The sequence below is a fragment of the Danio rerio genome, chromosome 25, assembly GCF_049306965.1.
Source record: "Danio rerio strain Tuebingen ecotype United States chromosome 25, GRCz12tu, whole genome shotgun sequence".
Taxonomy (NCBI): domain Eukaryota; kingdom Metazoa; phylum Chordata; class Actinopteri; order Cypriniformes; family Danionidae; genus Danio; species Danio rerio.
The window spans coordinates 8,833,504-8,846,437 of NC_133200.1; the positions used below are offsets into that span (position 1 = coordinate 8,833,504).

The 12,934-nt window shown below is 33.1% G+C and overlaps 1 protein-coding gene and 1 long non-coding RNA gene across 6 annotated transcripts in view; one reads left to right on the top strand and one right to left on the bottom strand.

Annotated features, from left to right (window-relative positions):
• The window catches only part of sergef (secretion regulating guanine nucleotide exchange factor), a 55,563-nt gene extending 43,476 nt beyond the window's left edge, over window positions 1-12,087 (bottom strand). The window contains exons 1-9 of the mRNA XM_688940.9: window positions 12,019-12,087; window positions 11,734-11,869; window positions 9,665-9,820; window positions 7,060-7,154; window positions 6,927-6,987; window positions 6,190-6,303; window positions 3,285-3,347; window positions 3,047-3,205; window positions 2,524-2,663 (exon numbers count right to left, since the gene is read on the bottom strand). Of these exons, the coding sequence (XP_694032.5) occupies window positions 2,524-2,663; window positions 3,047-3,205; window positions 3,285-3,347; window positions 6,190-6,303; window positions 6,927-6,987; window positions 7,060-7,154; window positions 9,665-9,820; window positions 11,734-11,869; window positions 12,019-12,066 (972 nt within the window). The 5' untranslated portion in view covers window positions 12,067-12,087. The remainder of the gene's footprint in view (window positions 1-2,523; window positions 2,664-3,046; window positions 3,206-3,284; window positions 3,348-6,189; window positions 6,304-6,926; window positions 6,988-7,059; window positions 7,155-9,664; window positions 9,821-11,733; window positions 11,870-12,018) is intronic.
• The window catches only part of LOC141380887 (uncharacterized), a 37,061-nt gene continuing 35,986 nt past the window's right edge, over window positions 11,860-12,934 (top strand). For all 5 annotated transcript variants that reach the window (XR_012400242.1, XR_012400243.1, XR_012400244.1 and 2 more), the window contains exon 1: window positions 11,860-12,927. This is a non-coding gene — a long non-coding RNA (uncharacterized lncRNA). The remainder of the gene's footprint in view (window positions 12,928-12,934) is intronic.

Genomic DNA, 12,934 nt, shown 5'->3' on the forward strand with positions numbered 1-12,934 from the left:
AAAACATGTACTTTATTAATTTAGTCTGTAGATATTAATTAAAGCACAACAAAGTAAACATTTAAATATGTATTTTGCATGTTTTCTTTATATTAGACTAAAAAAGCCTTTCAAAAACTATAAAAACTGCCAAGTGCATGAAAAAACATGCACAAAATGCAACATTTAGAGAAAACACCCTTAAAAAAACTGTACTTTAATCAAAATCTAGACTAAACTAATAAAGCACAACAGAATAACCATTTAAAAGTGTATTTTGCATCTTTTCTTTATATTAGACTAAAAAACCCTTTAAAAAAATCCAAAAATTGCCAAGTGCATGAAAAAGCAAAAACCAAGTCACGAAAAGAAATCCAGAAATACAGTTGACAATGTTTGCATGACGTGTCCCTCTCTGAACTTGAAAACAGGATGTTAAAAAGACATAAATGCCAAACGTCTCTTTTCACTCGCTCACAATGTCTGAAGGCTGTTCTTTGATTTCAAGCTCCACTGACGCAGCAAACATCTAATTCTCAAATGGAGTTTGAAACAGTGTGCTGTCGAGTCTTTGTCTTCAACACACATGCAGACGGATGCTGCTTTTTCTAAGGTAAGCCATGACCTTCAATTTAAATCAAGCCTGTGTCTCTGGGCAGGATGTGGAAAGAGATTGTGGGAAGGCACAGAGTATGTTCGCCCCCTGCTGGAAGACCATACACACTGCATTCATCTGCCTATGTAGTGTTTTTATGGATTGCTTTGATTCTGAGTTGTGTTCAAAGCCACTGTAATTGTAAACAATGAGGTATAGGGTCATACAATTCTGCAGCCTACAGCTGATGAAGACTTGTTTATTTATGGAAGCCAATTTCTAACACATAATGAATAAAAAATGCTTAAGTTAAAAAAAAAAAAAAACTATATATATATATATATATATATATATATATATATATATATATATATATATATATATATATATATATATATATATATATAATCATAATAATAATAAAATTATTATTATTATTAGTTCTAGAAAGCTAAATGATGATATAAAAAGTCATACAAATTAGTTAATGTTAGAATTAGGAATTAATCAATATTAAAAAACTAAAGACTAACTATTCATTTTATAACTTAATGTTGTGTCCGTTTTTAAAATTTTTACCTCATAATTTTATTAAATATTTTTTTATTTCTCTCTTTCTCTTTCTTTTTTTATTTTATTTTTTATATTTTACTTATTTTGGTAAGTCAAGTTTTATTTATATGGCACATTTGGTCATTTAAATAATTACCATTACACAATAGTAATTTAAAGTGCTTCACATAAAAAAAGAAAAAAAGAAGCATAAAATACAAGTATTAGAAATAAACAAAATAATAAAAATGATTAAAAACAGATTAAAATGTGTTAAAACAGGTTTAAAGGGAAATGACTGAATTAATGAAAAAAAAGAAAAATAAAAAGACAAAAATAAGATTTCTTTTAACATAACAATGTATGGAAATAGGCATCTGAGTTTATTTAAAACTAACACATTTATTGAACATTTCATTATTTTTTACATTTCATATTTGCTGCCATTTTACAATAAACCACAAAAGGCTGTGCATTACAGTGATTTTACCACAATTACGATTGAGCTTATTATTTTTTTTACCCAATTTCTGTTTAACCGAGAGCAGATTTTCCAACACATTTCTAAACATAATAGTTTTAATAACTCATCTCTTATAATTGATTTATTTTATTTTTGCCACGATGACAGTAAATAATATTCTACTATATATTTTTTTAGGACACTTCTTACAGCTTAAAGTGACATTTAAAGGCTTAACTAAGCTTATTACGTTACCTATGCAGGTTAGGGTAACTAGAAAAGTCATTGTATAACGATTATAAGTTCTGTAGACAATCTGAAAAAAATATAGCTTAAAGGGGCTAATAATATTTGACTTAAAATTGTTTTTAAAAAATTTAAAACTGCTTTTGTTCTAGCCGAAATAATACACTAAGACTTTCTCCAGAAGAAAAAATATTATTAGACATCCTGTGGAAATTTCCTTGCTCTGTTAAACATCATTTGGAAAATATTTTAAAAAAAGAAAAAAAAATTCCAAGGGGGGCTAATAATTCTGACTTCAACTGTATATAATTTAATATAACAGTAATTCCTCAGAGTGACTTTTCATCTATTTAAACACTTAGTTTATTTTAAATCTTATTTACTTCCTTATATGTAACATTTCTCAATAGTATTAATTAATGTATTCATTTTTTTTTCATTAGAGGATTGTTTTCTTTTTCCGAGGGGATTTTTTGAGTAGAACATTATGATTGAGTGTACATTGCGATAAACTGTCATTTCATTCTGCATTGCATGCATCAAGACGTATAGTCTAATAGTAAAGTATGAGTGGATATAAACTAAGACAGTCTGTTGTTTCTTATTCTACTATGTATCGTCTTATTAAATAGAATAATTAAAACAGAAAAAAATAAACGATTTTTCCACAGTATCTGTGACATCATACCTGTGTGGCTCCAAATAAAGCTTTAACCTCAACAGGGGATCTCACAAGGTGCTCATCACTTGACTGTTTTTCCATGCTGTGATCAGTCTGGCCTAGCTGTCCGTAATTGGATCTGCCCCACGTAAAGACCCGCCCACTCTCTGTAAATGCACAATATATTTTTTCATCATCATCTCATCAGGGAACAATGCATAAACAAAGGTTTGTGTGAAGCATGACAAAAGACTGTAGAACACACATGACATGTCACTCGTATAGTTTTGAATGGGGAAAAGTGTAACGGTCAATTATTGATCACCATAGACTGATGATTCTCCGGGGAAGTGCCTCGGACCAGACCAATTGTTGCTTAATTTTATTGGTGATTCCTAATATGAAATTTAATCATAAGCTTGGCAAGCAAATTTGAAGGATTTGATGTTTCCCCATTTAAACAAAACACCGAGCATGCTGCCGGAGAGGCCTTTCAAAGTTGACCACCGAGTGAATTGACTTGCCTTAAAGGGACTTTAGCATAACTGACCAGTCTGTGCGATGAGGTGCGTCCAGCCGCTGTGAACATCGCTCACCCTTTCGTCCTGCAGCATTGACCGATCCAAAGCCACAGGAAGAGGCAGGAAGAGGCTCCCGCTGATCAGCTGACCATGTTTATTGCTGCCCCAGAGGAACACATCACCGTTCACTGTGGAAAACACTTCTATGAAACTGACCAATCGGATTAAAGACAGTCATTAAAGAGTTTGTTTGAGATTATCTCTCACCTGTCAAGCAAGCACAGTGGGCGGAGCCTGCAATGACCTTCTGTGTGGTCACATGAGCAAAGCCTGAAGATGAGAAAGCCAGAAAAACATTTTAAATAAATAAGAATTTAAATAATTTTCATAAAGTATTTTTGTGTAGTGTAAAAAGAAAACATAATAAATGAAAGGGGTGTAACGCTTCACAAAAATCACGGTTCGGTTCGATACGACACAGTGGTGTCACCCTTCGGTATGTTTTCGATACAGCAAAAAAATAAAAAAGCCAGAAAATTTCTCTGATTTTAATTTACGGATTTTTAATTTACTTTATTAGTTAACAATAATAACTGTGCTGTTTTCACGGGTGCTGTCTGATATTGCACAGATGACTTATAACTTATTATTTGCATACGTCATCTTAATAGCAGTAACGTTTTTTTCATGAGCTGCAATATTAGTTTCATCTCAGTGAATGCAGTTCTTTAGCGATGGTGAACGCGGTGTCAGTTGCACGATTAACAGCATCGTGACGATTAAATGAAGGATTAAAAAACGTTAGAACATCTCGTGCTTAAAATGTGTAGATTCAATGGCAAACACTGTTACTTGAAAACTCTGTCCCACCGGCTTTACGGACCTACGGGTTTCATAGCAGACTTTAACCACTGGAAGTCTTTTATCCACTCTTCGAAAAGTGTAAATGTTGGATTGACATTCATTTCATGATTAGTAATCAGATGTGCCATTATTTGTAACTTTAGGTGGTTTCCAAAACTAAATCTGCCAGTGTTGTTTGTTTTCATTCTCTCGTATCCAGACCTTTACGTTTTCGTGGCTGTAGTGCCCTGTCATGAAGGCTGAAGGCAGGGCAAGCATTGCAAGCTTTGTTTACTGCAAGTTATCATGTCAACTGTTTTAAACCATTCCTGGGCGCTGCGTTTGGCGTTTTTAGGTGAAAAGATGCTTAATGTGTGAATGCCTCGTAATTCCACGCACATGGTGAACATTTTGCTAAGAAAACTGGTCGCACGACATCAATTTTATGCACTCCAATATATTTTGACGTCGCATAGATAAAATTTCGGCCACATATGCGAGCTAAACGGTAGCAATTTCAAGCCCTGTCTCATATCGACAGCTACAAATGTACCGAAACCAAAGTGTTCCCAAAAATCAGACCTGCTGTTGGTTATAGGAGGATTACATTAACGTTATAGCCATTTTGCAAGCAAGTGCAGCGTTTGCCTGACTGGAGTAGTGTTTGGAGGTGGGTGAGGAAGGCAGCATGTTGCCTGTCACGTCATTTGGGATGCCCTGTTGAGCGGTGTTGCACTGAAAAGATTATATTTTGTACACTTTTACTCTTTTATCTTTTTAGATATCAGTCTGAATTGTTCGGTTTGTAATGCGTACCGAACCGAAAGTCTCGTACCAAACGGTTCAACACAAATACGCGTATCGTTACACCATTAATAAATGCACTTTTAAGTGTCACATTTTATTAATGTGTGTGTGTGTGTGTGCATTTAAATTACAACACATTTGTTTTGCTTAAGATTTGTTTGTTTTTTCATAAATCTTCACTTAAGCAGCTCTTATCTAACACCAAATTGCACCTTTTTTCATCTGTATTATAAAAGCTTTTTATAGAATAAATTTTACATTCTGTGTTTTTTTCCGGCCATTCTCAGTATTTATATATGAATAGCCATAAAGAGTGATGAGAATGTTTTCAAAAAATGAATTTTGAACCCGAGTGTCACAATTGCCAGCGATCTAGTCCATACAGATCTCTGGAGAACTACAATTCTGCCACCAAAAAAACTACAAATCCTTTCATGCACCACACACTCACACCTGTTCCTGTTTCACCTTGATTATACACACACAGCCGAGGGATCGTTATGAACTGATTACTTGGACTTCAAAAGCTAGTTAACGAGTCTAGTTAACTGTTTTGTGACATTACGACACAGTTTCCATTGTCTGGCCAAGTCGTGTTTTGACCTCTTGCCTTGTGTTATCGTTTTGATTCATTGCTGCCGGTACTGACGATTCGCCTGTTCTTTGACAGTGTTGACCGTTGCCTACCTGACCATCCTTAAAATAAACTGCACGTGGACACTTAACTTTGTTGTCAGCGTCCCTCACATTACAATGAGAGATTGTGCTAGAAATGTATCCAAATTAGTATACGAAATAAAATAACGCGTCATCTGCATCTATAAATGTGATAATATTTGAAATTCCTAATGTAATCAATCCAATGGCACCCACTGAAAATTAGATGTTGCATCTCATGGGGTTATCCTTTTAAATAAATTGAAATTGATAAGTATCAGTTTACTATATTTTTTTATATTAGTTTAGTATTGTTTTTTTGATCCCACTTCATTTTATGTGGCCTTAACTAAAATGTGCTTACAGTAAAATTAATAATTTGGTACAATGTACTTATTGTGTATTGCTTGATTAAATACCTGCATGTAAGTAGATCTGCAATTATTTTTTGTAATTACACTATTGACCTTCCCTCACACCTTAACCCACCCTTAAACCTACCCATACCACCAAACCTGTCCCAGACCATACCCGTATCCCACCTCAAGAACACCACAACACTGTAAGAACACTGTATCTATATTTTGATGTTATACATAGTAGTTAGTATCACTTAATATAAGAAGGAACAGTTTTTTAACCCTATTGACCTAATGAGGTGAACTGATAGCATTGCTAATCGTTATAAGATGTTGTGTGTTTTGAGATGTTGTTTAGCTCTTTATTGGCAGAAGAATCATATACAGTAACTTTACTGACATTGATTACAATATTACATATTTTATGTCTTGTAATAACTAACAGTAACAAGCCATTTTTTCTATGAGTGTTTCAATATTAGAGGTTAAGGTTGATTTAGTGTTACCTGGGACGAGGCAGGGCTCCTTCGAGGAAAGATGTGAAGGAACAGGCTGGGGATTCAACATTCTCTTAGCGTGACTAGACAGACCCGTTCCCCACTGATAAACACAACCTGAGGCTTTAGACAGACACACACACATATTTGAACAAATTATTTGTGTCTACATAAAAGGAAATAACACAGATAAAAGTTGAATATCACACACAAACACACACATTAAATAAATACATAATCTCTATTATTAAATGTGCAATTATACTATTAAAATATATTTATAAAACATATCTTCAATATTCAGATAATATATTGTCAATATTTAAAACAAATTACAAGAATAATCAATATTAATCATCGAATATTTAATAATATATTCAAATTAAATATTTTCAATATTTAAAGTAATTATTTTAGAAAATTTTTTCATGATTATTAAATAAAGGAATAAATTAAATGAGAAAAATGCAATAGTTCATATAAAACCCGTATACACATTCAGCATTTTAACATAATACTTAATAAATGTGATAATAAATATGATGATATTTAAAAGTAAAGATAAAAAGCAAGATAAAAAAGTGTGGAATAAATTTATACCATTAAATTATTAATCGTATAGCTATTATTAGAGTTGTTAAAACTAAATGAGTACAGACTACAAATAATCACATACTGTAATGCACTTAAAATAAATTATATACACATTTTTATTTTATTTTATATACAAATACTTCATGTAATACCTGTGCTTGCTAAAGCATGTCTGAGTCCTGCAGCCACACTACTAACTGGCTCATGGAAGCTCTGCAAGCAGAACACGTGATTTTATTTAATTACATTCTTGATTCACACACAGTCTATTCTGCAGGCTCCCACCTTCAAGAGTAGAGGCTCTGCCGAGTGTGTTTTCTCTGCCGAGACGCCCAGCTGACCAAATGCATTAGAGCCGCAAGCCAAGACCAGACCATCACCTGACACACAGATCAGAGAGAAGAGCTGAATTAAACAAGAACTACAGTAAGAGCTCCTGATCAAACTCTAAAAAAAAGACACTTAATAACAACCTTAAAGTGGACCAATTGGGCAAAAATGACTTTTATTTGGGGTTTAAACACAGTTGTGTGGCAACAGTTTGTGGATTAGAGATGGATTAGCTGAAATGCCACCCGAATCTGCAGCTTCATACTAATCTTGCCCCCGCCACCACATAGTTTTCTCTGATAAATGTATCTACACCTGACCCGCGCCCGATCATCACTTTTTTTGTGAAATTTGTGAAAAAACAAATTTAATTATTTGTTTTAGGCATGATGATAGTTCACCGTGGATATTAACAGCAGATTCAGAGAGCTTTAATCTGCGCATCTCTGATAGTAAAATAATACGTTTTTCTTAAATGTTTTTAAATGAACTTTTATTCATAAAAACAAACGTTTGTCTTTAGATAACATTTTCTACATATAGACATACAAATAGACACAAAAAGTAAAAACAAGACATTACAGCTTTAGCAGATACAGGAACAAAAACGGTGCCACTTCAGCCTAAACGGCTGAAAAATATGTTATATTTACTTGTCCTTTTTCTTCGCACTGTGCAAAAACAGAATAGCATCTACTGTGCCTGGATTTGGGCAATTCCGCCTCGCCTCCAAAAAGTGGCCAGCTGCCAGATTGCAGTTGTGGAAATAGGCGATCTTGTTTCTCCCAGAACGATAGCAGACTTTCCTCTGATGACTCCTCTAACTGAAACTCTTGCACTTCATCCATTATTTTGGGCGTCTCCTCTTCCCATTCTGCAAAGCACACTCTGCTTTTGCTTTTTCGCTGGTCCACTACCATGTCCCGATACATCCACTTGCAACCGACCCACAATTAATCATAACGTATTTTTTTATTACCCCACCCGCGGATTATCCGAAGCGCCTGCGGATATAACCGCCATCCGCGCATCATTTAGTCAGCCTCTAATAGTAAATATATATATATATATATATATATATATATATATATATATATATTTTTTTTTTTTTTTTTTTTTTTTTTTTTTTAATTATACTTGATAAAAACTTTGATTGACATTCTCCCTTTGACATTCTGCCCATTAATGACTATCCCTCGCTCATTAGCATAGACAGCCCTGAGTGAGAAGCAGCCGTCCACCGTTAGAGTTTATGAGCTGCACCTGCTGAAGCTATTGAGGCATTATTAGTATTGAGTTTTAGAATGCACACATGAACATCGTATTCTGCACAGATTATCATAGGTTACTCCATAGAAGGTTTAGAAGTATTTAATGCTCTTCTAATAGATATAACTTCACCTTTGTTGCAGAGGCAATAAGGCTTTATAAGTTTTAAATTTTTAATGTATGGATCTTTCCTATTTCTTTTTTTTTTTTGTAGTATATTTTTGAAGTTATTATAAAGCATGCTGGATTGTGTTTTTTTTTTATTGTTTGTAAGTGATTTGTCTCTTTTTCTGTTTGTTGTATCATGATGCTACTGCTCTAAGTTAGTTGTCCTTGCTGGGATTAATAAGGTTGTTTAACTTCTTCTGAGCCACTTCTTCACAGAGATAGCCTTTGATAGTTTTGAATCGGATTCATGGGTGTTTTTAAATCAATCTCATTTGAATTTAAAGCGACAGTCACAAAAACATCACAGTTAGGATCCAAGCCTAAAAAGGGCCAGTTTCAATGAGTTATAAAACATTATTTGTGTGCTATTTTGAGCAGAAATTAAACATACACACTCTAAAGACATCTAAGGACTTATTTTACAGTCCATCTTGTAAAAAAGGGGCATAATGGGTCTGCTTTAAAGAGAAATTCATCCAAAAACTAAAACAGAAACCTTGTGCTTCAGTCATGAATTTGTTTGTTTCTTTGTTTACGTTTTGATGCCATATCAACAGCATTTTTAAACATTAATTTTCTTTTGGCTTAGTCTCTATTTCAGACGTCGCCACAGCAGAATAAACTACCCGTTTTACACAGCGGATGCCCTGGGAAACACCCATATACACTCATTCACACACACACACACACACACACACACACACACACACACACACACACACACACACACACACACACACACACACACACACACACACACACACACACTCATACTTTACGGACAATTTAGCTTATTCCATTCACCTATAGCGCATGTCTTTGGACTGTGGGGGAAACCAGAGCACCCGGAGGAATCCCACGCTAACACGGTGAGAACATGCAAACTCCACAGAAATGCCATCTGGCCCAGCTGGGACTTGAACCAGCAATCTTCTTGCTGTGAGGTGACTCACCACTGAGCCACTGTACCACTCCAGCATTGGTTATGTTCATGGCAATATGAGTAATACAGTGTTCAGAATTAGGATCATGTAAAGATCTCTCTCTTACAAAGCATACCTTAATGAATGGTTTTATGGAGCAGGATCACACCACATATGAATTTAATGACCCAAACACTCACCTGTCAGGATAATGGTGAAGTCCCACCCACAGGACACCTGCTGAACTCTTCCAAACCCAGGTAAAGGGCAGGTCTGAAATGTCATAATCTCTAAGGTGTGACCGAGCCCTAGCTGACCCTTGTGGTTCTGTCCACACACCAGCAGCTCGCCTGAATCTGTGGAGAATTAAGTATTTGTCATCTTTTTGTTGACTGTATTTGTACTAAATAGATTTGGAGTGATTCTTCGAAAGTTCTTTAAGGCATTTCTGGAATTTCTGTTTATTTTGTTTGGAAAATATTGCATTCATAAATGTCGAAGAAAAGAGAACAATTAGTTTTGGGCGATTCAAGTTTGAGCTTTGTCTTATAAACATTAGAGAAATGATAAGAAACTATAAAGTAAATGATATGATAAAGTCAAACCATTCACTATGAATTGTAATTTTTTTATTACATTATTATTATTACATTTGGTATCATTATTTCTATAGTTACAGTATTTGAAATTACTCATTTTCTGTTCTCATTTAATATTGTGAGGTAATATTGAGTCTGTGGAGAGAATGAAAAAAGGAGAAAGTGTCTGACAGGGTTTCTGCAGGTTTAACCAAGTTAAATTTAAGACTTTTTAAGACATTTTTAAGACCATTATCATTATGTAAAAAAATTTAGACTTATACAGGGCTAAATGTTCAGAATTTGTTTTCAAAAGTCCCAGTTAGAAAAGATTTTCACTTACCCTAACCAAATTTTTTAAAAATGGAGTACATTTTATTAAAATGTATTACTTTTATTAAATTTCAAATCTATCCAAAATATCCATTCACAAACCCTATAACCCTTACCAAAAATAGAACAAAACATAGCTGTCAATTCTTCTGTCTAACATTACAATAATAATACTAATTTAATACAGGGTTTTTGCAGATTTCACAGAGTTAAATTTAAGACTTTTAAAGACATTTTTTAAGTCCATTATGACTAAAATTTTAGACTTATAAGCATTAAAGCCTAAGGAATTTTTCAAATGGCCCAGATGGAAAGGATTTTTATTTGCCCTATCAAAAAATGTTTTATTATAATTTATTACAAGTATTAATACAATAATACCTTTATGATATATATATATATATATATATATATATATATATATATATATATATATATATATATATATATATATATATATATATATATATGTTTTTTTTTTTATATTTGAAATATTGTGTAAAAACAAGCTTGTATGCATACACTTTTTTTCCCAACATCAACTTTCTTTAAAATCAAAAAATGAACAAATATTTTAAAGGTTTTAAAAATGTAATACAATAAATCTACATGGAGAACTTTTAAAGAAATGTTATTTTAAGGAAAATAATGAACCCATTATGACAGAGTTAATAATTACCTTTTTAAATAAAAAGTTTTATTGAGATGGATTGTTGATTATTGTATGGGTTTTGGCCAGATTGGGTAGCAATTTATGAACAAACGACAATTAAGACTTGTTTAAAAAAGATTTAAGACTTAAAACACAATATTTCAGTAAATTTAAGACTTTTTAAGGCCTAAAATTTGGATTTTGAGATTTAGGACATTTTAAGACTTTAAGACCCTGTAGAAACCCTGTAATAATATAAAATCAGGTTAGTATCCTCAGCAATACATAAACGGAGAACTTCTAAGCAAATGTTACTGCAAGGAAAGTAATTAAATGCTAATTTTCAACAAAAAGTTTTATTGAGATGGATTTTTGGTCACTGTATGACTAAAACTGTATGTTAATGGCCAGTTTTAAGAAAGGAGAATTAACACCTGTTAAAGAAGATTCAAGACCTACAACACAACATTTTAAACTTTTTAAGTCTTAAAATTTACGTTGACATTTAAGACGTTTTAAGACTTTTAAGGAGAATGTTGTCACACTACTACTCGACCACTAGGGAGCGGCGATGTACCACAAATAAAAGGTAAACAAACATACAAAGATTTAAAGTACAATTTTACTAATTCTAAACAACGTAATCTTACATATTGCTGTTCAAACTTTTAAAAACATATTTTTATAGCAAAATAGGCCATGTAACCAGAAATGAGAGCCGAATGTCCGCCTCCTCCGGTGACAGCGCGGATCTGCTCCTCCTGCAGTCCGCTTTCTACACGCCTCGGCTCGGCTTGATCTTCTGCGTTTCCCTGCCCGAGCTGACCATAACTGTTGGCTCCCTGTGACACCCATTCAAGAGTTTATTGTTCAGATATATGTAAATGTTTCGAATTACTAACTTTATCAATTCAAAGTTCGCGTATTTTCGTGAATTTCAAGTGGGGCAGTCGTGTATAAATGTGAGTAAATGAGGTGTAAATAAACTCACCCACGTGTACAGTAGCGATACACATTTTGACAGCTGATCTCCTTCCATTAGATTTAGGCGCCAACTGATGACATGCCTTAAAATTATGTAAACGTCATCGGTTTTCCCAGATTTAAGAAATATTAGTTGGTGGAATGGAAATAAGCGTTGAACTATGCAACATGGGCGTGGCTTAGCAGCAGATTTAATAATTTACATATCTATTTTTTATTAAATAAGTGACACGTTCTCAGTTTTACATTGTTAAAATATAAGCAATGTCAACTTACAATATTATGTATATAATTTAACATTATTCAGAATTAAAACAAACGTTGATCAGTTTGACAAATATGTATAATGTTGTTATTTTTAAAGACATTGGATTGAAAATATAAAATATTTTTTTTTTTTAAATTTAAAAAACAATAAGTATATTTGAATAGCTATTAATTACAAATAAGAAGTCGTTTAATCTTTGCATATTAATAATAATAATTAAACAATAGATTATAGCATAGATTTTAATTCAATTTAAGAAATATAGTGTATATCTACAATAAACAATATATATTCACTCTATTCATACCAATCAATGTTGATTTTTATCACGTTGAAAATATCAAAATGTAGTCACGTGGCATTCGTTACTTTTCTCAACAATTTTGGCAATAAACAAATCACAGTTGTTTAAGATGAACGCTTAATGAGCCCCGTTAAATACGTCTGAAGGCACTTTCTTGTCGTTTACCAGGTGTCTGCTTAATTATAATTGACATAATTAATAAAAATAATTATTTATACAATCAAAGGATCATAGTTTTAACGTACTTACGTCTGCCATAAGACAAATCATGTCCAGAAATCGGAACAGACTTCGACATTTGAAGTGCCTCCAGGAAAACAACCGTTGGGAGCAAAGAAGAAACGGTACACT